Source organism: Mycetomoellerius zeteki, unplaced genomic scaffold (genome assembly GCF_001594055.1).
Source record: "Mycetomoellerius zeteki isolate Tzet28-1 unplaced genomic scaffold, Tzet1.0 scaffold35, whole genome shotgun sequence".
Classification (NCBI taxonomy): Eukaryota; Metazoa; Arthropoda; class Insecta; order Hymenoptera; family Formicidae; genus Mycetomoellerius; species Mycetomoellerius zeteki.
Window position 1 is genome coordinate 1,261,607 of NW_017257338.1, and position 26,437 is coordinate 1,288,043.

Sequence of the window (26,437 nt, forward strand, 5' to 3'; positions counted from 1 at the left end):
AGTAGTCTAAAGGCTTAGGACGCTCGTACGGAATACAAGAGATCCGAATTCGACTCTCGGCCGAAGTAATATTTGTCGCAATAAATTAATTTAGTTTTTCAGCACATTAACATCTTTTTAATATGATGCCTGATTGAGCATCAAAAATTATTAAAAATTGCTTGTCAATTTAATTCGTGATATTATTACTGTAGTTTAATTGCGTTTATAAGTCCGGAAAACCAATTCGGCGCGCGATTCGAATAACTACAAATATAGTATATGTGCATGTACATATATAGTATATGTATATATATAATTTACAATGAATTATTTAAAGCATTAAATATTCAGCTTCGATTGGTATAGGCATTTAATTCCTAGTACATAATAAGTATACACCATTTCATCTGATAAAACATTTTTTTGTACTTTTAATATTTTAAAATATATTCTTTTAAATCCAATATAATAATTTTCATAGGATTAATATCTATATTAAGGCACATCGATTCGATCGCCGATGAAAGCACTAATATTCATTATGCATATACAATATGTGTATATAAAATTACGGCAGCATATAATATTAAATATTTATAAGTTTATCCAATTGTGATGATCTGTTAATTATCTCTTTATGAAAGCATTTGTGTCAAATTATGTACATATTTATATATTGATAGTTTAAAGCAAAATGATAGCACTGTTTAAATGAATCAAATTTATAACATGCCTGTATAGAAAAATGTATTTTTTAAATTTTTAGAGATATGATAATAAAATGAATTATCTATATATATATATATATATATAACAATAGTGAAGTAAGAGCGACAACACTGATACAGTTGAAAATAGACATGATAGTAGCAATAAAAAATTATGATTGTAATATATATAATAATAAATTTCTAAGTACACCAATACATATACTCAATATCAAAAGACTTTAACGCGCTTGCATGTTTACAACGATTTAGTGTCATTTTGGCATCAATTAAAACATTTTTGTTTCTATAAGGCACTATACAAGTATTTTGATAAATCAGTCGAATGCAATTAGATAAAATATTAATCACTTTGAGATTTCCTACTCAATATTAGAATATATTTCATACGAAGGCACAAATGTTTCTGGAATTTTTGAACGTTTATACTTTTCTAGATATCGTATCTATAATAATGGGTACTTTCCAATTGCTTAACACATCTTAACACAAACGTACACAGGAATGCACAAAGTCTAGTATTGTGCATGATTCAATTGGAACAGAATGTGTACGCTGTGCATGGTTTCGATCCATTTCGGATAGAGTTAAGGCCCGTCTATAATAATAAACACGTAGTAAGCTTGGTTTAAGAAGACCAATTATTCTTTTCACAATCGACTGTGATTAGTCAATTTCTTACTTCTTAAACCAAGCTTACTTCGCATATTGTAGACAACGCCTTAGATTAAATGTAACTTTTTCCGCCTGTATTAAATAAAAAAAAATAAAAGTGCCGGCCACTCAACGTTCTCCAATCTCATTTATAGCCGTTGCGGTTAGTAACATATGTAATTGTCACTAGAAAACACAAGCTTACATGACCCTCGGCTGAGTACAGATGTGTGGTGTTGTCGACGATAACGGGCAATTGGACCGTATTAACGCAACTTGTGTCGCCGTGTGCACGAAAGTGTCTAGGGATATTGCAATTGGAAAGCACCCATTAGCAATTAAGACTAGTCTCTAAAAATAATGTAAAAAGAATAAAAATATAGGACAGATGTGACAATGCGAAAATAATGAAATTATTTTTATCATTTTGCAACGCGTGTCAATCATTTTATAAAGCAAGAGAAATACTTTTATTCTCACCACACGCGGTGTAGACTAGCATATTCTTCATATCCTTACAAATAATTAATTACAAAAAGATAAGAATTTTGTAGAAGCGAATTTTTGTGGCATGATCATCGTACTTTGAAAGGATACTCGAATGTATGGGTATTTTACACCCTTTTTGGTTTCGATACAATTGCATATTCGCTGTTGTTGAAAACTTTATGCTGTGGACCACCCGCGGTATTACCCGTGGAAGCTGTGTCGGAAATATCCGGCTTCTTCCGGATAATTCCATAACCGAGATGGCTGTCGTCGGCTAACCTGACAGCGGACATATCTTCGACGAGCTCGTAATTAGACCACGTCGGATTAACATGATTAGAACTTTCCCCATGGGAGACGTTGGAATGTATGCTTTGCGAGGAATTCGTATACTTGTACGTAGACTTCTGATTAAGTTTTGTCGCGGATCCAAAGTGTTCTAATTTATCGTAATCCGACTCGTCTGTCTTGGCGACACTTTGTATCGCCGATGGCGTGACAATTGCGTTATCGCCGCATTTACTTTTGCACGAATTTTGGAATGCATCGTGATTCCGTATCGGCATCATAATTTCATACTGCAAATCGTCGTTATCGTTTTCCTTATCTCTCTCGCCAGGTAGACTTGAGTTTACTCTTTCCGTATGATGTACGCTATCGATACCATGCGTCTTCCAAGCGTCATTCCTAATTTCCACTAAGTCGTACGAGTGCTTCTCCTCGTTCTCGCGCATGACACTGCCGATACTCTTATGAGATAATTCCGGGGAATTACCTTGGCTTACATTTTTATATTCTCCGCATGTAGGCAAATCTAGGAATTCCGTCGAGTCGAGACATTTTTTTTCGAGCATATTAGGGAAGACGTATTTTCGTGGTGGTTTGGCGGGCTTGGACTTATTTATCGATCTGCTCGACGAGATTGTAGAATCCATACTCGACGACGAAGTCAAGGGCTTCTGAGAACTTTGCGTAGAAAAATCTATATCAATCAAATTGTTAGAATTGTTTGAAGAGGGTGGTAAAGCCGCTCGAGAGCCAGGCTCCATAGATAAGGCTGCCTGGAATTGGGTGTCGTTGCATTCTATGTTTGGATTACTCTCTTCGTCCAATAATTTCTTCATGGACTTCATTTTGGCGTACATACATCGGAAGATCTCCTGTTGGCTACCATGCTCCAGGCGAAAGGATCCCTCGCCGGACTCGCATTTTCTCCCGGCCTCGAAGATGAACTTTCCATCCCTATATCCGTATCTCCTGATATACCTATATGGCCATGTAAAGAGAACAATGTCACCGTCCATCAGCTTCATGTCCACGGTGGCAACAATCAAAGTATAGTTTCTTGTTTCCAATCCACACCGCTTAGACGCATCCGTTTCTACAACTTTCACGGAAAATACACCTTCTCCACTAGTGCAATACAGATCGTTATTTTCTTCTATTTGATTCGATACACTGTCCTTGAATGCGACTAATTGGAACGCCGTGATCCAGTGAGTCATCTCAATTTCCGAGTAACAGCCAAAATAGTGTATTCCTGATTTAGTCACTACCTGTGTATGATACGGACATGTGAAAAGCTGTCGTTTTAGACAGTTTTAGAGACAGTTAACAGTGAAACATTTGTTTAGACACACGAAACGAATTCGATGGCAGAATAAATACGTACGGTAAAAACGTGCGACTGATTGCTGGGTGCAATTTTTATACAGGCATCCAGCGTGATGATGCGTGGAGAGTGGGACTGCATTATCGCTTCTTCCTGATTGTCATAGATCTCAACACGTTTGATCCCGTAGTTACTCGTTCTGAAAAGCTGGCAGAATCTCTTGTGCCAGGTTTTCTGAAACAAATGGCTGTTTATGTTTGCTTGAAATCTTCCTGTTATATAAATTTATATAGAATAAACATATTTTATCGGCTCTCTAAACTCTTTAGAATGGAATCTTCACTCTAAAAAAAGGTCAAAATTCAGCCAGTCTTGAAAAAGAGTAGCTTAATTTTTAATCTTTAAAAGAGACTTCACTTTTTAGAGTAAGATTCACTCTAAAAGTTTTATACTCATTTCTATCAATGTTTAGAGATTAAAGTTAATCTACATAGCAGAAATGGACGCTAGAGAGAATATTGAAGAAGCTGAGGAGAGTTAAACTGAATAATTACCAAGTTAAATAATGCAAGAGCGACAGAATGTAAACTGTAATTCGTTCCTGCATATTTCAAACGACCGTTTAAAGGGTGTGTGTTGGCATGTGGCGTGCGTTGTGTACCTGTTGCAGGTCAAGCAGCGGAAGAGGAGCGCGGAAAAAAAAGGGAAGAGTAGGAGGGGAAAGGAGAGAGGAACAACCGTTTACACGGATGATGCGTCGCGCGCGATATCGCGTATCGCGTCAACGTGGTGCATCCCACGGAATTTATCTCTGTCGTGAATACCAACCTTGAGCTGGCCTAGCATTCCTTGCGGCGGTAGCAGCAGAATCCCCTGCATGAGAGGCTCCTCGGGCTCCATCGCTGGCGATCGAACATCGGCACGGGTCGGCGCGATGATGGGTCGCCTTCTCGCGGGCGAAAACCCTTTGTTCCGTCCGCTGGGAAAATACGTTTGCAGCGGAAAAAGGGGGAAAAAAAGAGACCCGAATCGAGCGACTTTACTTCCACTTTCACTCGGGCCTTCCCGTCTCCGCTTGTCGCTCACCCGGATACTTCCCGGGTACGCGGTCCTCTCGCCTCTTCGCGCGATCTGACAGCTACGGCACGGCGAGATTCAGCCCATGGTAACGCAGGACGCTTGACATTTCACGCCAGGCCGGGGAAAGAGAGCGAGAGAGAGAGAGAGAGAGGAGAGGAGATATTATAACACTTCGCCAACGTGTGACTAGGCTGACTAACGCGAACGAGAGAATCGTCAAACGAGCCAATATTGGCCAGTATACAGTGCCAGCACTCCGTATGCCGAGTATGCCGATACCGCTGGATACCGCGCTGTATGCGTACGACGCGTATGACGTTCCGCGTAACGCACAGTGCGACACATGCGCTACGCAACGCGCCGTACGCGTAGCGTACTCGAGCGTACTCCCCAAACACCCAATTCGTCGTGGCGACGGACTGCGACGAACACGTCCGCGCTGCGTGCAACCAACGCGCGGGCGGATACCACACCGGACTGCACGCGCGCACGCACGATGTCGTTCGAATCGCTCGCGCTGATGTCTCCAGCGTGGCCCCGGCAGCGTACTCCGTACGGAGCGGAGTATTTACAATCAGGGTTGGCATGTATTTGAAATACTTTTATTTAAAACACACTATTTGCAGTATAAGTATTTTGTATTTTTTATTTCAGCGGATTACATAAAAGTGTTATGTATTTTGTATTTAAAATCGAAAGATTGAAAGCTTTTTGTATTTTGTAATTCAAATCAGGTTTGACGAGAGGGGGGGGGGGGGGGTTCCCCCCGGGCCCGGATTTTTTGAGGGGCTCAGATTTTTTAAGGATCCCGATTTTCTAAATGCTCATTGTTTTCGAAACAATAGAGCGCGTTCAAGTTTGTAAAGCAGCTAGCCTGCTCACCGAGCGACTGAACATGATTAGTTCTTACCTATGGAGCCAACACTTTATCTCAATCCTACCAGATTACTTTTGAACTTCTTCCAGCTGATGTATAATCTAAAGAATAATTGCGGAAAACAAATTAATTATTATTTAATCGGAAATTTTTAGAAAGAAATTATATTATGAAAGTAAAAAATGAGAAAATTTGTTTTGATCAACAAAATATTTTAAGAGTAAGAAAAAAGTTCGTATATTCGTTTCTGAAAATTAATTGCAAAATTCAGAAAATATTAAATAATCAAATAAATGTTTATGGTATTTAAAATTTATTTTAAAATTAAAAATTCATTTTAAAAATTTGAAAATGTTTTATAAAATTAAAGTACGATAAACATTAATATAGTCAAAAGCGCTAAGAAATCAAACAATAAGAGAAAACTGCCTAATGCGGTCTAAAGCGGATCTTGGTGCTCGATAATATTTATATATACGTGAATTTTACAAAATTTGCTAAATCTGCCGCTCCTGGTTGGGGGTAATACCTGCGCGAAATAGGGGCCCGTAATTTTCTTTTCCCGGGCCCGGTTTTTCTCTCTACGGCCCTGATTCAAATAATAAGGTTGATTGTCAATGTTAGCATTTGAAACACAAAATACAAAATATAATTGTCTTACCGATACTGTTTTTCAAATAAAAGTATTTCAAATACACATGTCCAGCCCTGACAACACAATTAAATAATAAAAATCAATCTCTCGAGATTTTACCAACAAGTAATTATCTAATAAGGGCGCGAGTGAGAGTACAAAATTCTGCGCGGTAATTCGTGCGCTAAAAATTAAATTATATTTGTTACAATTTCCGGGAAAAAATGTTATGTAAATGGACATATTTTATATATAATTATATATGAAACATTTTTTCCCGGGAAGTAATTATATAATCTAAATATGTTTTTCATATTAGTCTATAATTAAGTATACTTCTGAACTAAAGTATAAAAATGAATTTTTATATATTTTTCTACTGAAAATAAAATGCATAGAATTTAAATAAAAAATATATAGTCCGTTTTTAAATGTTTTGCAATGAAGTTTCCGATTCAACACTTTGATTCTTTATTCCTGATGCGTAGGCATTTATAATAGAATGCAGACAATGGTTCTTATCACATGTTAACATCGGACGGAGAGAAGTGGTAGACCGCAACGCATTTATAACTTTTCTCGCCTTTTGTCTTCCGCCAAGAGATATCGAGTAATTACAGATAATATTATATATAATAAAATTCAGTAATAAAAAACTCATTTAATCTTGCCTGACTTTTTGTTAACAATATTCTACTTTTTACATACTGCTTTTACTGCATTTAACATTAATTTTGGTAGAGAGTATAATGAAATCTTCAAGTTTTTAAAAATTTTATAATTATTTTATAAGTGTTTTATATGAATTATTTACTCTATAAATATTTTTCTTTTATTATATTGTAAAAAAAATATTTAAAAAAATTCTATCTGCTTAAAGAAAAACAGTATAAACCGACGAGAAGCAAATAAAAATATTATAACATCTTTAACGAAGACCCCTTATAAAAATCTCAAGATAAATGATCAAAGATTTTTCCACACATTTGTATCCATATTCATAGTCAGGCTTTAAGCTTAACATTTAAAGCTTCCTTAAATTTGTCTTCAAATGCTGTACGAATTATTTCATTGGCTCCTGAGCATCTAAAGATAAATTTAAGGAATCCTTCTAAGGAAGTAAGGAAGTACAAAGTCTGACTATGAATACAGGCATTGGTGTTAGATGGTCAAACCTTTTTACTTTCACGGTTTTTATTCTCTTGCAAATTTATTTTTCGCAAAAACAGTTTATATCCTTGTGCAATAACATTATCTGCAGTTATATTTAAAATACACATATAATTGTATATTTTTACTAAAAATGTGTAATTACAAATTTTAATAGAAACATCTTAAAATACACTTTTTAACACTTAAAATCAAGATCGTCAATATCTAATAAAACTTTTTTTGAGCAATAAAAATTAATAATATCTGATAAGAGCATTATTGATCATAAGAAGAAAAATATTAGTTAGAATTACTAAAGGTACATTGTATTTCCACCAAAAGCGACTGATGCAATTATTCTTCAGATAATAACACAATAACCTCTGAAATATATATCAATTACTACTAAATCGCAACGTATTGTTAAATGAAACAATATTCAATGGTCGTGAGAATTTTCTATCTCAACAATCTGAAATAACTATAGGGAAGACAATTTTTCCTGTGGCTAGTATTTACAGGCCAAGGAAACATCGATTGAATATTTGACGCATTTTATTTTCCCGTGATGATTTTTCCAATTCAGTTTAATTCATGTAGGCCAATAATGTACCCCGTTCCAAGCTGCGATGAGATTCGATCGGTCTTCGATAAGTTATTAAAGGAATCGATCTTTTCCTTGATTCATGATACAAACTACGGAACCGAAGCGTGCTCAGTCTACGATTGAGTTTCGACCGGGCTTGATGAAGTTCCGATTAATGCGATAATAATGAATTGGCGAAAGTAATAAAACTTATATATTATTGAACAATGTTCTCGCTTATATATCGACCGGTTGGCACGACGGGCTTCAATACGATCTATCGATGGATATGATTTCCGTCTTCTTTCTTGTGTGGACCTTAAATTCGGGTGACGCTTTCAGTGACTTCCCGTCGCTGATGTCTTCTAATGCCTCGATGGGTATGGATGACTTTTTTTCTTCCTCTTTTATGTTTTATATTATTTTTAATATCGACACTGTTTTAATATTGTAATAAAATGTTCCTTGTATCTTGCAGCGGTCGTTATCGACAAGAATTTCTTCGATAATAAGGCCGAGTATCGCGACATAGTAAAAAATATTTACAGCTTCATTACGGCAATTACGAAGGAAGAAATGCATATGGCTGACATTGACGTGCAAATCTTTCGAGGAACAAAGATAAATAATCTTCGAGGTAAGAACGAAAATATATTGGATAAGTATAGTATTTCAATATTATTGCAATTATATGATGCTGTCTGCTTCAGCGTTACTTATAATGTGCAGTGAATTATGTGAGTTATACATTCAAAATATTTCGAAATATTCTATCTATAATATATTTAGCAATAACAATTGTAATTACGTACATATATTTAATAAGAGTACGGTACAGACAATATAGAATCATTACATACAAAACACCATACTACGAGAACAATAATTGGCATATACCCAGCTCAATACGATTCTTATCTCTTTGATAAAAATGAGTAGGAATGAACCGGAAAATATATGATATCCGGTACTATCCGGCACTTTTTACTATCCTACCGGATAGTCGGATATCATTAATATTCGGGAATATATCCGATTGAAATTTGATATCATTAAATTGTTGATTTTTTATTATATAAATGTTCTAAAAATAAGTATGCGTATTCATAATGCTATAATATCTTATACATTGTTGCAAAATTACAATTTTTTCTCTATAGGTTTTTTTTTTAAGACATATCCGATATCCGGTAATTTTACGATCCGGTGCATTCCTAAAAATGAGTATTATAAAAAATTTTATAACGTGGCTCAATAATAATAAATAAACATAAAATAACAATAAGAGGGCTACAAGCCAAATTATATCATAATTTAGCTCGTAGCCCTTATTGTTATTTTATGTTTATAAAAAATTTGTTTTCAATCAATGTACCAGACATTAAAGCACATAATGAAAGAACATAATGAAATTTAATATTACCAAGCAAATATACATATACTCTTATTCATAAAAAAAGCAATGGAAAGAGGATTGAAAAAAGAAAGCCGGTTATGCCAAAAAAGAGTTTAAGGGTTAAATTAAATCTATAAGCTTGTATATAAACCTAAATCAATTAAGTTAAAAAATTTTATTTACATTTAATACATATGAAGATTTTACGGTGCTTTTATCCGTGGCCACATGTTATCAAATGTGGAGCCTTCATGATGCAGCGCGTAAAGAGGAGCTCATACATTTAGCAATAACAGGTATGTTTAAAGAAATTTTCAGTAAAACTGTACATGAAAATTCTTCTTTTACCCGTTGAGACGAATATAAATTTAGGCGTTGAATCGCGCAATTGTATAATTGGTGACTAACTCGCTAGGTATTTGCAAATATCGTTATCTTGTTCTTCTTGATTTTGTTATCTACCGTCCGTTAAATTGCATCGCGTTACGTCAATGTGATACATTTTGTCTCATTCAAACCGAATGCAACATACAACATATATCTGTAGAGATTTTAATGCTGTGCTTCATTATATTGCGAGATTTTGTTAAATAGCGAATACAAGTTGGTAAAATCATAAAATATCGTATATTTTATTATATTTATTTAAAGACCAGGACTGTCCACGACTTCCTGATTCGGAGGGTGTGAGTATCCCCTTAATATTGCCAGGCAAAGAATTATCCCAGATTTTCTTCGATATAAGAACGATCGACGCTTTGCTCTGGAACAATGTCAACATACTGCACGACGATACTTTCGGTGACGCAATTTAAGCATTAATCGTTCATCTTTCTATCCTATTTTAATCTTTCTCTACATTAGGATGAATGCACCGTTTGTGGCCATTTTGGCCATCTTTGTTACTTAGGGTGAATGCACCGTTTGCCCCCATTTTGGCCATCTTCGTTATTTAGATTTTTCTCATTTGAGGTTGGCTCTAGTGCGCATCAATCGCGACATATGCGCGTAATTATTTCTCTTGTTTAATAATGTGATAAGTTATTCCTAAATAACTAATTAATAAAACTAAATACCTAATTAATAAAATAAGTAATTTCTAAATTTTGAGTTCGGATTTGAAATCAGCGACCTCAAAAATCCCCGAGTATCAAATTTGACAGCAATTCGAGCATTTTTATTTAATTGAATTATTTTGGCCACTTTTTCCGGTTTCCTGGCCTATCGCGAAATGATAAAAATTAGCATCATACGTGACCACAGGTATATATTATAAGTATATAATATATAATATAAATGGCCAAAAATAGTGCAAAATGGAATTTTTACAACTATTTAACTTTTTCATTATACATTCGCTTTTTTCCCTAAAATTTTTTTGAATATTAAAAACTAAGACATTGAGAGAACAATGTATTTAAGTAAATACTATCTCCTTTTTATATATTATTAAAAAAATTTTTTTTAAAGTTATAGAAATGTTTAAGATGGCCACAGGTACATTCATCCTACTTCTCGGCATCTTCGCTGAAAACATGCAAACAGCTCATGAAAATACGTTTTATTTATGACAATTTGTAGATAGGGACACGATAGGCAAAGTCACAAAAGCCTTGTCGAGCCCGTTGCCAAACAAAAAATTTAACCTGGTCACCAGAGCATTATTTGCCTTTAAGCACGCTAATTCTGAACGTGATAGAAGGTACTATATAAAAGACATGCTTGAGAGTTTTCACGTGGAACAATTAGGAAAATGCTTTCTGGTAATCGTCACGATAGACACAGCGGCCGATGTTATGGAAGTTGTAAGATGAATAGAAACTTCTTTGTTTATATTTCGCACTAATTCAAAGCTAGAATAAAATAATATGTTCATAATTTATTAGGTCCTTGATTTATTTGGCTATATAATTGTTTTTCTGTAATATAAAATGCGAGGAAACTTGCTAATTATGAATACGACTTACTTTTATTTTAATTATCTTGAGATCTTTAATTGTAAATTTGATATATTTAGGCAAAGTCTTTAAATATGGCTCTACCCGACAGCCAGTGGTTGTATGTCATCACTGATAGTGTAGTACGAAACTCTACAAATATTACCACTTTCACCGATTTATTGACGGAAGGCAGCAATGTAGCTTTCATTTACAACATGACAGACAACGATACATATTGCAATGTAATTTATTAATTATTCTTTTTTTATTATATGTTTAAACATTAACTACGTATGAGATAAGCTCAAAATTTAAATAACCAAATAAGATTAATTAATGCAGATTTTATTATGAAAGTCATTTTTTATCATCTTTTTGCAAAAGATTATATAAAGACTTTTTAAATATTTTATACTCTCTTTTACGTCGTCTCTCTTCTGTTATGTATTTTGGAGAAAAAAAGAGAATTTTTTTAGGTCAATTTAAAATGTCATATCCAGATGTTGATTTCGGCTTTGAGTAACGCTTTAAAAATGTCGTTGATGATTGAAATAGAATTATACAGTCATATGACCGATGAGGAGTTCGAACTCGTTCGATTAAATAAGCAGGAAAGACGTCAGGAAATTCTCAAAAGTATCAAAGTTCGTATTTTTTATTCTTTCGATATCATTCGTAATTGTATAGTTTTCTTGACAATCTATACATGTTATTTTTTTACACACACATAAATATAGATTGATTAAATTTCTGAGATTTTAAGAAAATTAAATTCTTTGTTTTTTTTTACTAAACTTGTAGTGTTCTTAGATCTTAGGTCTAAGAAATTTTCTTTTCTGAAAAATTTGGCTCGTTAATTCTCGCGAGAAATCGTATCTATACCATCTTTTTGAAGGAAGTTCTACACATATTCTATTTCCAGATAAAGCTTATCGAAGATAATTTTTCTATGGGCGGTGTTTGTGGTAAATGTCTGTTTTGGCGATTCGCTTCGGCCATAACGTGGGGCAACTTCTTCGTTCACGGCAAGAACGTCGCGCACTTGATCGAATCGGGAACGTGGATACCCATCCTAGGTGCAAATTTTACAGATGTTTTTTTTCCGCACATAATACACGGTTTTCGAGGGATCAACCTACCGATCGCTACGTATCACGTAAGTAAAGACCTCTTTGATTCTCTGACTAACTGCGCCCGTTGGGACAATTAATTTCGTCCTTTTACATAGAATCCGCCGTGGCAAACTATTTCGTTGACTAACTCTGGCGAAAAGGAATACGGAGGACTCCTTTTTGACGTTGTGAAATACCTAGGGAAAAAATTGAACTTTACCTATAGTGTGCTCAGCCCGGCGGTCAATCGGACCAAGTTCACTCATAACGATACTGTAGCCAATGCGGTAAAGCTACGTATAACAAAGTTTAAGTTTCATCGAATGCTCATAACGTGAACAAAGCATTTATTTCTTTGCTAAATAATAAAAATCTAAAGTATTATTTGAACTATAAATTATGTAACATTTTATTTTACGATCTTCGTTCTAAAGCTTATTCAATTTATGCATAGCATTTAATTTTTCGATAACTTCTCGATGTTTTACTATAATGAGTGTTTCAAATGTTAGGTGTTAATGTCGACAACGAGAGAAATGCCATCGCAGATAATAGATATGATTCTGGATAAAAAGGTCCTTCTTGCAGCTTGCGCGTACACCGTGAATGATCACGGAAAAGAACAAATCAATTTTACCTTGCCAATTTTTATGCAGACATATAGCTTCCTAACTGCAAAACCGGGCCAACTTTCCAGAGCGTTGTTGTTCACTGCGCCCTTTACCAAAGAGGTAAAATATGCATCTCTACGCCGCAGCAATTTTACGTTTCTAGAAATTAAAGTTTACATAATGCATTATATATGTATATTTGATAGAGCGACATTGTATCTTCATAATGTATTTGTTGCAACGCCTTTAAGCGTGCTAGTTTTGCTTGCAGACGTGGGTCTGCCTGGCAGCATCCATTATTATAATGGGCCCGATCTTGTATATGATTCACAAGTACAGTCCAAGCAGCACAAAGACATCGGGACTCAATTCCTGCAGGCAATGCATATGGAACGTCTACGGGGCCCTTCTTCAGCAAGGTAGCATCCGCTTGTTTCTGGAAGCGTTACTTTTATTTCATTTAAGGTGTAACGCAGATTAAAACATTTTTTCATATTTCCGTCATTTTTATTCTTATATTTTTTCATTGTTATGAAATATTTTTTCAAATTACTAATTTTCTAAGATTTTTGTTGAAGAAAAATTGTTTCATCTTACGCTTATTTTTATATGAAATCGTATTTTCCTTTTCTGGAGACATACAAGAGTGTTTACGAATGATTTTAGGAGGAATGTACTTACCCCATTCCGATAGCGCTCGCCTGTTGGTTGGTGTCTGGTGGTTGGTTGTGATGATCTTGGTAGCAACCTATTCCGGAAGTTTGGTCGCGTTCCTAACATTCCCAAATATGGATTCTGCCATCCTGACCGTGGATGATCTTATTGCTCATAAAAGCAAATTAACCTGGGGCTTTCCTAATGGCAGCTTTTTAGAGCAGTATCTAAAAAATGCCGAAGAAGAAAAGTATCATATTCTTTTGGAGCGGGCTATAATTCATAACATGACACAAGAAGTGGAAATGTTTAAGCAGATAAAAGCGGGCAAGCACGTGTTAATTGACTGGAGAAGCACGTTGAGGTAATTTCGTAATATTAAAAAAATGGATATTTTTTAATAAACATTTTGTTTATAAATTTACAAAAACTTTTCTTCAGAAAACATTGTGTAAAATCTGATAAAGTAAATATCCCTATATCTTTAGCTTATATAAAACGTTATAATTATTTTTTTGAAGAATTTCGTGATAAATGGAGATACGGTTTTTTAAATATTTCATTCTGTATATACATACATACATCGAACATATAGAATGAATTAGTCCGTCCGATAGGAATGACGATAATGATGCATTGCCCGAGCAGATTCTTGATGAGAAGTGACCTGTTATTAACTAAGGAATGCTCCTTTTCTTTGAGCACTGATGAATTTATGGACGAGCCCATAGCGATGATTATTGCAAAAGATAGTCCTTACACAAAAATCATCAACGCTGAGTAAGTTAATTAATTGTTTCATTATACATTAATTATCTCACAACAGTAAAATAATTACTGTTAATTGTTTGTTGTACTTTATTATCATCAATCTTTCTAACGTAATTTTTATCAATTTTCTTTTAATGATATGTAAATTGTACGTAAATTCTGTTTATCATAGCTTCATCTTTGTTATCGATAAGTCGTCACTTTGTAACTGTCTTAGTTCAGTAACAATCCCATCCGTATCTGCTATTTTGCCAAAGCCAATTAACCGAATAATTAACCGAATAAGCTTCGTCATTCAGGTTACACCGCATGCACGAGTCTGGATTAATGAACAAGTGGATAACAGAGCAAATACCGGTGAAAGACAAATGTTCGGACAACTTCGCCAATCAGGGCGTAGAAGAGCGCAAAGTAAACGTCACGGATATGCAAGGCATATTTTTCGTGCTTTTCATGGGTAACGTGTTTTTTGCGATACCGCCGTTCGGGAAGTGTAATAACATCTCGTGGAAGTAAAAGCGACTCCTCATTGTGCTCTTTTCAGGCGTGATCGGATCGATATTTCTTCTATGCTGCGAGTTTTGCTGCCATAAGCGACAAGTGTCGAAGCGGCGTAAATTGATTCAGCCTTTTGTCTCTTGAATCGGACGCAGCCGAGGATAGATGATAGATTAAATACGCTTCTACTTCTCGCGAAATAGCTTCACGGCTAGAACATCTGCATGCGCAATTAGACTTTATCGTTGCTTATATCTAATGTTAATTACAGGGACCATTCTCGCTTAAGTATAGAGCGACTCCTCGAGCTACATGTACCGACTATTTAATTGTAAATTATGTACTTAGGCGACACGGTTTTCTGACACAGAAGTTTTCTTTTACAGTTACCTATTTTACAGTTGTACAGCTGTATTTTACAGTTAAAGTAAATTTTAAAATGATCTTTGCAAATTGATGTAAAGTATACGTTTTTATGCTTAGTATAAGTTTTATTCTTGAGGAAAAACCGATTATTTAAACGTAATTACGCAGTGTAGAACCAACTAAAAAAATTATTCTTTTATAAGAAAGGCTTTTCAAAAATTTCTGTCATTATATTAAAAATAATTACTAAAGATACCGGGTATAAGCGTTAGTTTTTATGAATTACTGCTTTAAATAACATTCTGCAGTACAAACAAAAAATCCTAAAAATATAGTAGATGAGTTCCTTTATTGTACGATTACGTTTAAATTGATGGGTCTATTTTTTATCGATCCTGAACGGACAGTTGAAACTGACTTGAACGAATTGCACATCAATCATCGTCAAGTTTATCACCTTGGGATTATTCCGACCCGACGTGTGCGTTTAAAAACGTTCGGTGAATATCGTGGGAAGGGTTTTACGAGAAAAACGATTTGCTGAAATATCTTAAAGTTCAGATATGAACAGAAAGTTGGATTATTAAAATAATTATATAGTACATTCAAACTGATGGCTAGAATGTCGAAATTTTTTTGCAGCATTGTTCATTATGCTTGAGTTTCCTACGTAATTATTTTAATGATACAACAAAATTATTTTCAGATTTGTATCTGGTTATGTTTTTAGATACTTCAACAAAATCGTTCTTTCCGTGTAGATGAGGATGTAGTACGCGACCCTGCGCCAAACTCCGTTCGGTGCCGGTAATAATCCGTTTCGCGAGGGAAATCGGGATGCAATGGAACGAAAGAGGATGAGAAAGAACGCACGCGAAGACATTGTGCTTGGCGTGCGCAGGATAATGATCCTCGTTCCATTGTTGGCTCGCGCGTCGCGTCAGATCCTGGATTCTGGATTGTGCATTCAGCAGCCGTCTGCGGCACGCGCGGTAAAAGTCACCGCGATATTACGTAATGCCTCATTCGCGGAGATCCTCCCACTCGGATCAGTCGAAAGCAGATCCTCGCCGCACCTTCACTATATTCCTTCGCGCGGCCGCCGCCGATCGCCACTACCGTTATCACGCGCGATAATATCCGCATATTTTCGAAGTTTTGTGATCGGCACAGATATATAGACGTGCGATCGCTGCCGATCGACGGAGAGAGAAATTTTCGGCTCGCTCGATTAGTGTATTACGAATGAGGTCAGTCCGTGCACCAACGATGTGACACGCGAAATAGTGTAAAAAACATTTTGTCACACACGAAAGCGTGACATACGTCTGTTTTTGATTAATTATAATCGATTTTTTATTAATTGATTTAATTTTGAAGCTTGATATCATTTTTAATTTATTAATTATAATTGATTTTTTAATTAATTAAATAAAGCAATTAATTTCTCGCAAGTAACGTTTCTTCGCGTTTTCTTTAGTTTCAATTAACAATGAATTTGAATTTTACATGAACGATATAAAAAATGTGACAATCTGACCAAATAATATGAATCCTGAAAAAGTTTACTTACGTCACAATATCCTTGTGTCAGTGACTGATATACTTACTTCAATGGACTCGTAATATCTTCGTCATTGAATTGTGAATAGAGCACGCACACGTACATATTTCACGTGCCGCAATGGTACTCAAGATCATAAACTTAAGCACAGATGATGCAGCGACACACTTAAGATCCCCTTCTTGTCTTGAAAACGCTGGGAGATAGAAGCCTCTAAAAGAATAGGGACGAAGAGCGGCAGGAAAAGGAATTGACGGCTTGGAGGGAAGCTATGTGCGCAATTTAACGGGGATTACGACCTTAGCCACTTAAGAAGTCGCGGTAGTAATCGGCGGTCTTCGGACGGGCCCCCTCAAGAGTGGGCCTTGAGCGGGCCTCGCGCGTCTCGGACGGGCCCCTTGAGCGGGTCTTAATCGAACCACGAGCCCCGACGAGCTAGGCGGTTAGCCTAGCGTATCTGATCCGCGCGTTCCGACGTGAGCCAGTCCCGACGTAGAGCGCGGACGACCAAGGCTAATCCTAACACTAGAACCTAACCGGCTGGATCTCGTCGCGGACTCCGTCTCCGTCTCCGGCTCGACGTAACGATCGGAGCATCGAGAAGGAAGCAGTGGAAACAATGGGAAAGCCATTGCACCTGATCGTGATACTGCAGCGTACGTAAGGCCGTTTCGATTACTTTGCGATTTGGCCAACATAAGCCAACTTTTCATTAAATTGGTCTACATTCATATGTAAATAATTATGCATGTCATGTGTCTGTATGTGTGTAATATTTTGACAATCTCGCGTACATTGGCCATATCGTCAGAAGGCTCCTTTAGAGGACTAATCTGGCAAGGCGATTGTCACGAGCTTGAAAATTGAAGCCTCTCCTTCGCGTAACGAAAGCGAAACAAATAAATGTAGATAAATAAAAATATTTGATTTAATTTTTTTTCTTTGTATGAATTATACAAAGAGAGAAAGTAAAGATAGAATTATATTGTAGATTTTCAGAAGAGTCATGTTAAAAAATATGATTGCGACTCGTGAAGAAACTGGCAGTGTTATTCGTGGGAAGACTTCAATTTAGAGAAACAAATGATATGTACTAACGCGTCGAATCACGCAATGTTATGAATTTTAAAGTTTCCTACTGATGTTATGTTGCAGCAGTATCGTCCGCGTTCGCTTACAGGTACGATCCTTGGTATCGCGCGGACACGCAGCGTCCAGTTGACGCGATCACCGATGTCGTCAACGAGCTCGGGGTGAGGATCCTTCAGCAATATTTGACGCGTGGAAACGTCGCGTTCTCGCCAACGGGGGTTGCCTTCGTATTAGCGGCACTCTACGAAGGATCCGCGGGTAGAGGAAGTCAACAAATCGCCGAGGCCATAGGTCTACCAGCCAATCGGGATGTTACCAGGATCGGTTTCAGGGATATTCACCGACGATTACGAGTAAGATATGATAGATCTATTCGCGTTGCTTGAAATCACTCAAAATTTTTGCACTTAAGATGAAATAAATATATATCCGGGCGTTGAAGAGAGAGAAAGCGAAAATGCAAAAAGTGCAAATAACACAAACAAGACTGATATGAATACTTAGGTGACGTTGTGAAGACATCCGAAAGATATTTCCCTGGATATCTTTTATACATTTTTTTAGACTCTTTCTATCACGTCTCATACAAATTCGATGTGACGTATTATTCTAAATATATGATTTGACATTTTTTTTCTGAATTTTTATTGTTAAATGTATTCATCTTTCCGAGAAACAAAATTGATAATTATACAGAAGCTAAGTGAATTATTTCCGTGTCTAGATCCATTATTAAAATGCCAATGTTTCGTGAACATTGCAATTCACTTCATTAGGGCGAGGAGCAACCCGATATTAAAACAAATTGATAATTGTTATTAAATGAAATTAAAGTGTTATAAATAATCAGAAAATTACACACATTATAAATTCTTTTTATTGATATTGATTTCAAGAGCTACCTTAACGCCGACGGCTTCCTGGGCGGTTTGACGCTAAGCAGAGAAAATACCAGACTCCGTCCTGAGTATGAAGACATTCTGAGATTTTATGGCTTCGATTTGTCGAGTATTGAGCAAGAAGCGAACGTTACCGTTAGCATGGAAGACTCATCAGGTATAACTGAACTTCCGACATCCACGATCGGCTCAAGCATGCCATCAACAGAGATGGCAAACACTGAGAATGTGCCGGACATGACGACGACAACATCAACGGGTGCAATCACGACGCTTCCTCCGGCTGGTGCGGAAACAACAGTCGTTCCATCGACCGCAGCGGGCGTTACTCAGCAAACTGTCACGATGGCATCGACGGGTGCAACCGATGTACAATCGACATTGGCTCCGGTCACCAGCACCGGAACAATTGTCCAGAATACAGTGCCGACGCAATCGACAAATTCCTTAACGGCGGTTACTTCCGACGAAAGTATTCAACCGACTCCATCCGCTGGTGCGGAAACTGTCGCGAGTTCGCCGAATACTCCGATTACTCCGATAGTAAACACAGACAGTCAAATGATTCCAACTACAACTGTAGTCACCGTCGCGAACAATCAGGATCAGCAAACTTCCCCAACAATCATCGCGAGCGATAGTGCAACGAGTGCCAGCGTTTCTAACGAGAGCGTTCAACCATCGACAGACGCAGGAATGACAACAGCAGCTGCGACTGATGCTAACGTGACGGTATCGATGAGTACTGATGTTTCAACTTTCGCTACGAATACCGAGGTACCAATGACAACGAATATGTTGAGTTCGGACCCACCGGCTACAATCGTCGCGGATCCAAGTACCGACGCATTAGCCGCGAGTTCAGTCAACATGACGCCCATTAATACAATTATTCCCAATACGATCTTGAGTACCGTTACCATGAATTCGTTAACTACTGTGGTACCAGTAATGTTGAATAGCGCGAACGTGACTATCTCGAGTCCCGTTACCGAAACGGTGATGATGAACGGCGTTAATTCGCAATCGAGTACCGAAATATCGGCAGATACTTCGGTCGAGAATACGCCAGGAATGACCACTGTAAATGACCTCACAATGACGACGATGACCAATATTGATGATGCTGTCGCAGTTAATTCTGTCACCACCGTGGTACCGCCTGTCTCAGCAACAAACGCGAACAATCTTGCTGAAAATAACTTCATGATCGCGAATTCTACGATGAGTTCTATAGATAATCAAACGGCCGCATCTCTTGTGGATGAAAATACGATTTCGAATCGAAAGAAGAAAGATATAACTAATCTGACAGATAATATAATTAACAGCAATACCGTTAAAGATGAGTTACAGGATAGATCGCCGAATCTTCGTAAACGCAAAGCGAGAAGTCTGCGCGGATATTTCTCTAGCTATCCAGGTACGTTCTGTTGACGAATATCTTTTTCGAATAAATGTTGCTCGTATTACGAATTAAAAGCTACGAGTTAAATCTTCCTAAGTAGTCTTGCAGGAAAATTCCTATAATAAATTATTTATGTAGCAATTACCTACTATACATAAATTATGCAATTGCGAATATCAAATCATGAATATCAAATATTTTATTAGCGGAAAAAATGAAATTAGATTGCATTTATATGAGATTAAGAATGTATCACACGTACAGTCTCTTCAAAGAAAATTAAATTTGGAAATATGTTTAATATTTACACTTCAAATAAACTATACACGTATGAAAGTTGTGTGATTATATTTTTGTTTAATAACACACTTTTGTAGTTTAATTATTTTATTTGCTATTATTTCCATTGTTAAAAATGAAAATTTTTTTCAATGATAAAAAAATTTACATTTTTCTTTTATAATAATAATTTATGCAATGTTTCATTGCGATTCACTGATTAGTTACAAAAATATAAAACAAATAAATATTTTGTTTATTTATTGGACAACTAGTTCATGCATCGCAATGCATGTAACTCTACATAAATAATCTTGAATACATAATGTACTTACATAAAAAAATTGAGATTTTTATAATTTATGTTATATTTTCATTTTTATCAGAGCACAGATTTAAAAGATACTACTATTTATTAAAATAACTTATGATCCAGTAAACCAAATTTGTCGTATAATTTTTTAACGTAATTTAAAATAATCTGTAATTTTGTTATTGTTTTGAAAATATGTATAATATAAAACATCCTTAAAAAAGAATTCTTTCCCACTGATGGAATTCGATTTCCTATCTTTCAGACGAAGGTATTTGGATGCAAAATCTAGAAATTTGGAAGTCTTATAATACAGTAAACCCTAGTGAATCCTCCATCGGAGATTCATCAGCTGAGATGTCGTTTTTGGTGAACGGTTGCGACATTTCCTCGGTATCGGCTTCGAGATACATCGCCGTGTTGCCTTTCGCGTATTTCCCATCGTTGCAAGCTGTCGCGCTCGAATTTCCTTTGGACGTAAGTCTGCATGAAAGTTCAATATAATTCATCTTTTTCAAAACTTGAGAGAATTACTTTAAGCTTGATTTATCAATCTTTAATTTTATTCTATCCTTCTTTTACTAGCTTTCTTTCAAATTAAAATTTTATACATTATACAGGCAAAGAAAGAATATTTATTTAGATAATATTTAAATAAATAGTCTTGATCAATTTGGATTTTAGAAATTAAAATTAACATAAATTTTTCTAAAATAACTTCAAGTATACAACTGAACAATGTAAAGAATCTCTTATTTTCTTAATATTTAAGGATCCCCGATACAACATTATACTTTTCATGCCCACGGATAAAACGGACACGCTTCGTCTGGCGAGGGATCTTAGCGGAAAGTCATTGAGATTGTTGAGGAAGCGATTACAGCCTACTTGGGTCAGGGCCACTATACCTTCGTTCATGCTGCGTGGTTTCGTCACATTGACGTCATTTTTGCAAAGAGTAAGCGGATAACACGTCCTCTTTGACGTCAATGTCCTACCAATGCCAAATGTAGACACCGAATAGAAAAATATATTCCGGATTTACAGTCAACCGCGCATGAAGGTGTCAAGTGGTTCTCCACAGTTTCTACAGTTTTTCATTTTTAAAGACTTTTATATCTCAAGGATTCACGAGTAATGAGAAGTTCACATAAAAACCTGAAATAATTATTTAATATCAACTAATTATAAATTACATCTTACTTTGATGTTTACTCGTTTCAAATTATTTCAAGCGATTTTCTTAAGACGTATATAATCTTGAATACAACAAAAAGACATTTTTTTAACGTTTCGTGAATGGAGAAGGTTAAGATTGAGGAAGGACAAATCAAGATTATTATCGACACCTATGCGTGACTGGTGTATATTTGCCTCGATATTTGCGTAATCTCTCTAAGATTTTCCTTCATTTACCTGTTTCCTTCATAGCTGGGCATCCTGGATGTGTTCGAGCCAAGAGTAGCCGATTTATCGCCCATGACATCCGATCTCGGTGTATACGCTAGAGATGTGCAACAGAGTATAGGGGTCAATATAAGGAATTATATGAAACCCGACCGGACCCATTCTCGTGAGTCGTCTAATGTCGTTCCACCTCGAAGGGACTATTATCGATATCTACCGCCAGGTTCTTTTTACTCTCTTACGCTTTTCATGCACTATCGCACTCTCCTTTCAATTACCCCGTAACGGTAATCGTTTCCACGCGTGTAATTGCATTCCTCGCTCTTTAATGCGAACATCCTGAATTTAAGAGTCCATCCAATTTATACAATTTTACGCGTCACATATATAATCATTAGCATTTGCAGTATTCCTTCATTTCATAAATATATATTTTACCCTTTTTTCGCTTCTCTTACCGCTTGTAAATTGCTTCCTTCTGCCTTTAAATGTAATAATAAAGCGCTGTCAGTGCGAGTCAAACGTCTGACTATCCGTTCATCGATAAAATGCACGAGTTTATTTTAATTTTTGATTTTTCATATATTTAACATTATCAGATACATATTTTACACATTATTTCTTATTATTCATTACTTCACCACGTTCTCCGTTCTTGATGCTATTTCACGCGCGATTATATTTATTGCCTGACAACTTGATACGAGTAATCAACTTGATTCCCTAGAATTAAACCATCTTAGGTAGCATTCGAAATTAGTGTTCCGATACGTTTCGAGCGCTCGATTAATCAGATGTTATTGGCATTGAATGGCATTTAGGTGATTTAATTTGTCGTGGAAGAGAGAAACGAACGGCAAGGCGGATGGCGGAATAGCGACGTCGCGTTGGAGATAATGTTCGAAGAAATAATTATGTTGACGCAATATCCGGCATTAACGAGTGAAATTACAAAGTTTCACGCGAACGGCTCGAGTATCCTCCAGAAACATAATTTGCGCACATAATTTGTAAACGACGGCGGCGACAATGTATCCGTCTACGTAGTGAACACACGTCTAACGACGGTCGGCTATTACTACTGCTGCCTGCCACTCATTGTCAGTCGTTTCTTCACTTTCTTTTCTCTCTTTTTCGCTTCCGCTTGTTCCGTCGTGGCTTTTTCTCACGTTCCGATGCATCTTCATTAACTCCGACTGTATCGTTAACGATGACCGTTGCTTCGAAGATACTGTCAAAATTATCAAAGATTTTCCAAGTTATTCGAAAACGTTTTTCTCGTTTAAGATTGAGAAATTATCGGAAACGAATGTCTAGTCGTTAAATTACATCTTTACGATAATTATGCGAGTATTAGTCATTATCTCCTCAATGCATTGTTAAATTACAAGTTAATTTAGCAGATAATTCAGCTAAACGCTTTTTTAAAAACGTATTTATTTCTATGAATTCCATGTAATTTACAGGATTTAATCTTGAAAAATGATAATGCAGTCACGAGATGCAAATGAACCGTATCTGCGAAAATATAAGTTCCGAGGACGAATAGCTAGGCAATATTTATTTTCACGCCACTAGGCGAAGCTTCAAGCAAAATTATCGATTACTGTTGGAAATATTCTCAGTATTGTTGTTCAGTTCATTGAATTTAATTGCTGATATCCTGCTCAAGTCCGTAAAGGAAGTCAATAAAAGACCTTGCGCCATCACTTTTTACATTCACCGAGGATTCCTGAATCATTGTGGCGTTGCAGCGTTTCCATGAAATTATCTTTTCGATTATTTTTGGCGTGTATATATTTATTTTCAAATAAATACGAATTATATGATAATATAATAAAATATTTAAAAAACAAGAGATTATTATGATTTACTTTTAGAGTTACAATTTTACAATATAACATCATTTAACTATCTATTCAGTTTCTTTAACGGGATTCTTTGCTTGACATACAGTTAAAATGACAGTTAAGTAAAATCTTTTATCAAGCTGATAATAATAGTCACTAAAAAAATTGAAATATTGTTTTTACTGCATTAGATATTTATATATCTCTGTTATTTATGACATTACGTTTTTTCCTTTCGTATAAAAACTAACTGTCGTAAAAATACAACGGCAAGAAGTTTTGTCAACTCAGTGAAAGGAAGGACGCGTGCATTAGAAGTCAATGAACTGGGCATCTAGAAATCTAAAGATTGGTCTGCAATGCATTACGTCTGCCAGTCGTTTAAAAGATAAGATATTAAAATGCTGTTTAAACTAAAACGGCACTTTCTGAAACGCAAATTACTATCAACAATTTTCGTTCGATTTTAGAGAAAATATGTATAAAAATATGTATAATCATTCTTATACATATACGTATTTTATTACTTTTGTCTACAACTTTTGTCTGAAACATTTTTTTCTAAGATGAAAAATAAAAAAGTTATTTGGGGTGGGACATTAAAATGAGACATCCTGTATAGTTTCTCTTCTAATGCGTTAAAATATAGCTTTGATTCCTCGCTAACACTTTAACTTCAAACCTCTTATATTTTTCTATCGTAATTTAAACGTCTTCCTAATTCCTCTGCACTACGTAAAATAACACAAAGTATTAGCTTTGTATTATGCGCGGCTAGACTGCTACATTTTCGTGCACATCAAAATTTTTAAGCTCTGTAACTGACAAAGATTAAACTGTGTAAATACTCTTTTTGCAAATTTATCTTTGTTGAATATTATTATTGCTTTGGAAAGTACGTGATTTTTTATTTTGTCTTTTATAAAATGTAACGTGCATATTACAAAAAATATTAAAAATATTTTTAAATATTATTAAATATTAAAAACATTTTTTATATTTTCTGTGATTAAAATAATTCTTTGTAAAAGTTTGCAAAATAATTATGATTTTTTTTTAGGTAATGGTCTATTCGAAAGAGCTGGACCTGAACCCTTTACAGCTTTGCATCCCTTCCTTTATTTCATCGTCGACACCGAGACTTCAGTGAGTTTAATCGCCGGTCGAGTGGACGATCCGCTTAATTCGAGAATATTGTAGGGATATATATATATATATATATGATTTAGATCGAAGGTTTAAATAAACACTCGTTTATTTGACGACACTTATAAATAATTCCATAATGTGGACTTCTCCTATTAGCTCGCACACAATTATTATCAAGTATACGCAATTAATATTGTGCTCTGTACAAAAATTCCTATTTGTAAATAAAGAAATATTAAAGATAAAAAAAGTAGCCCCCACACAGTGAGCATAACTTGAAATGTGTAGAATTGAGCATTTGGAAGAATATTTCAAGCTGTCTCACGCTGTAGAGCGAAGGACAAACTTTCTATACATCTTGCTAATCAATAAAAGCAGATACTTATACGTTTGTTTCGAAAACTACGAGAATCGAAATCGCAATTATTGTAAAAAAAATTCATACTTTTCTCTGATTTTCTTTAGCTCTTTCGTCTAAGTTACAGGATCGACAGTATCTGGCTTTAAAACTGACTTTACAACAATAGAATAGGTCGACAATTATGTAATTTACAAATTTACGATTCTTTCGTAATTTTTTTTAGTATATACATACGCGCGCGCGCGCGCGTATGTGTGTGTGTGTGTGTGTGTGTGTGTGTCTTTGTGTATTGTATTTCATATTCGAATCGAAGTGGCAAGAATGATAACGATGTATCTTTGAAATCTATCGGACTATTCCTTTGATCTTTTTATTACGCAATTGAGACTTCCCTTGTTTATTTAGCCTTAATCTAGCAAATATATTATTTCCTTACGTACTTTTATGTATAAATACAGTTCATTGTGCTGCTACAATGCACGAGATTTCACATACGTCACTAATATATACGTATATTCGATAACTCCCGGCGATGATCTTATCTCACATCTTCTAGTGCCGGGTATATTTTTTTTCATATATATAGCAACCAGGATCTTTACTCCGTGAGTGGCAGTGTAAATGCAAATAAATAAATGCAAACGATATAGTAGTCGTATTTTCAATCGCGTGAAAATTCTAGGATAATGTCTTTTGATATCGCATGAGACGACACTGCGAATCGCTTATTTGTGCGATAAATTTCGTCCGAGTTCGAGAGTCGCTTTATGTCGTCTCCTCGCGTTCATCGTCGAGTACATCAAGTGACGTTCTTCAAAATCCATGGTACGAACTTGGATATCCGCGTGCAGACGCCCGGTAAGTTAGCCTCCGCGCAACCGATGCCCCAGGATATGATACCAGCGAGGAAATACCTGCCGTCCTTTCCGCGAACCTGGAGAGGTCCTCCGGAATCGCCCTGTGTGATGCAAGA

At 35.8% G+C, this 26,437-nt stretch overlaps 4 protein-coding genes across 6 annotated transcripts in view; 2 read left to right on the forward strand and 2 right to left on the reverse strand.

Annotated features, from left to right (window-relative positions):
- Positions 1-1,438: 1,438 nt before the first annotated feature.
- Positions 1,439-4,945, reverse strand: Dok (docking protein homolog). The gene is made up of 3 exons (XM_018452501.1): positions 4,294-4,945; positions 3,526-3,699; positions 1,439-3,409 (listed from the first exon to the last, which is right to left on the reverse strand). The coding sequence occupies exons 1-3, from the start codon at positions 4,363-4,365 to the stop codon at positions 1,979-1,981; spliced, it is 1,677 nt and encodes a 558-aa protein (XP_018308003.1). The 5' UTR covers positions 4,366-4,945; the 3' UTR covers positions 1,439-1,978.
- Positions 4,946-8,077: 3,132 nt separating this feature from the next.
- Positions 8,078-15,121, forward strand: Ir93a (Ionotropic receptor 93a). Its single transcript, XM_018452541.1, has 15 exons — positions 8,078-8,174; positions 8,273-8,431; positions 9,391-9,486; positions 9,842-9,991; positions 10,772-10,995; positions 11,208-11,372; positions 11,607-11,774; positions 12,053-12,286; positions 12,359-12,529; positions 12,899-12,973; positions 13,125-13,272; positions 13,520-13,871; positions 14,156-14,287; positions 14,578-14,735; positions 14,823-15,121. The coding sequence occupies exons 1-15, from the start codon at positions 8,078-8,080 to the stop codon at positions 14,918-14,920; spliced, it is 2,427 nt and encodes an 808-aa protein (XP_018308043.1). The 3' UTR covers positions 14,921-15,121.
- A 2,096-nt stretch (positions 15,122-17,217) lies between these two features.
- LOC108725552 (pheromone-regulated protein PRM7) lies at positions 17,218-25,684 on the forward strand. 2 transcript variants are annotated; one of them, XM_018452636.1, is made up of 7 exons: positions 17,218-17,362; positions 17,865-18,151; positions 18,695-20,120; positions 20,963-21,174; positions 21,470-21,655; positions 22,129-22,327; positions 25,015-25,684. In XM_018452636.1, exons 1-7 carry the CDS (start codon positions 17,326-17,328, stop codon positions 25,152-25,154), a joined length of 2,487 nt encoding a protein of 828 aa, XP_018308138.1. In that variant the 5' UTR covers positions 17,218-17,325; the 3' UTR covers positions 25,155-25,684. The 2 variants fall into 2 exon arrangements, with proteins under 2 accessions (XP_018308138.1, XP_018308139.1); XM_018452637.1 differs by having other exon boundaries at positions 22,129-22,270.
- The window catches only part of LOC108725551 (serine proteinase stubble), a 38,357-nt gene continuing 37,604 nt past the window's right edge, over positions 25,685-26,437 (reverse strand). For both annotated transcript variants that reach the window (XM_018452634.1, XM_018452635.1), the window contains exon 9: positions 25,685-26,422. In XM_018452634.1, the coding sequence (XP_018308136.1) occupies positions 26,264-26,422 (159 nt within the window). In that variant the 3' untranslated portion in view covers positions 25,685-26,263. The remainder of the gene's footprint in view (positions 26,423-26,437) is intronic.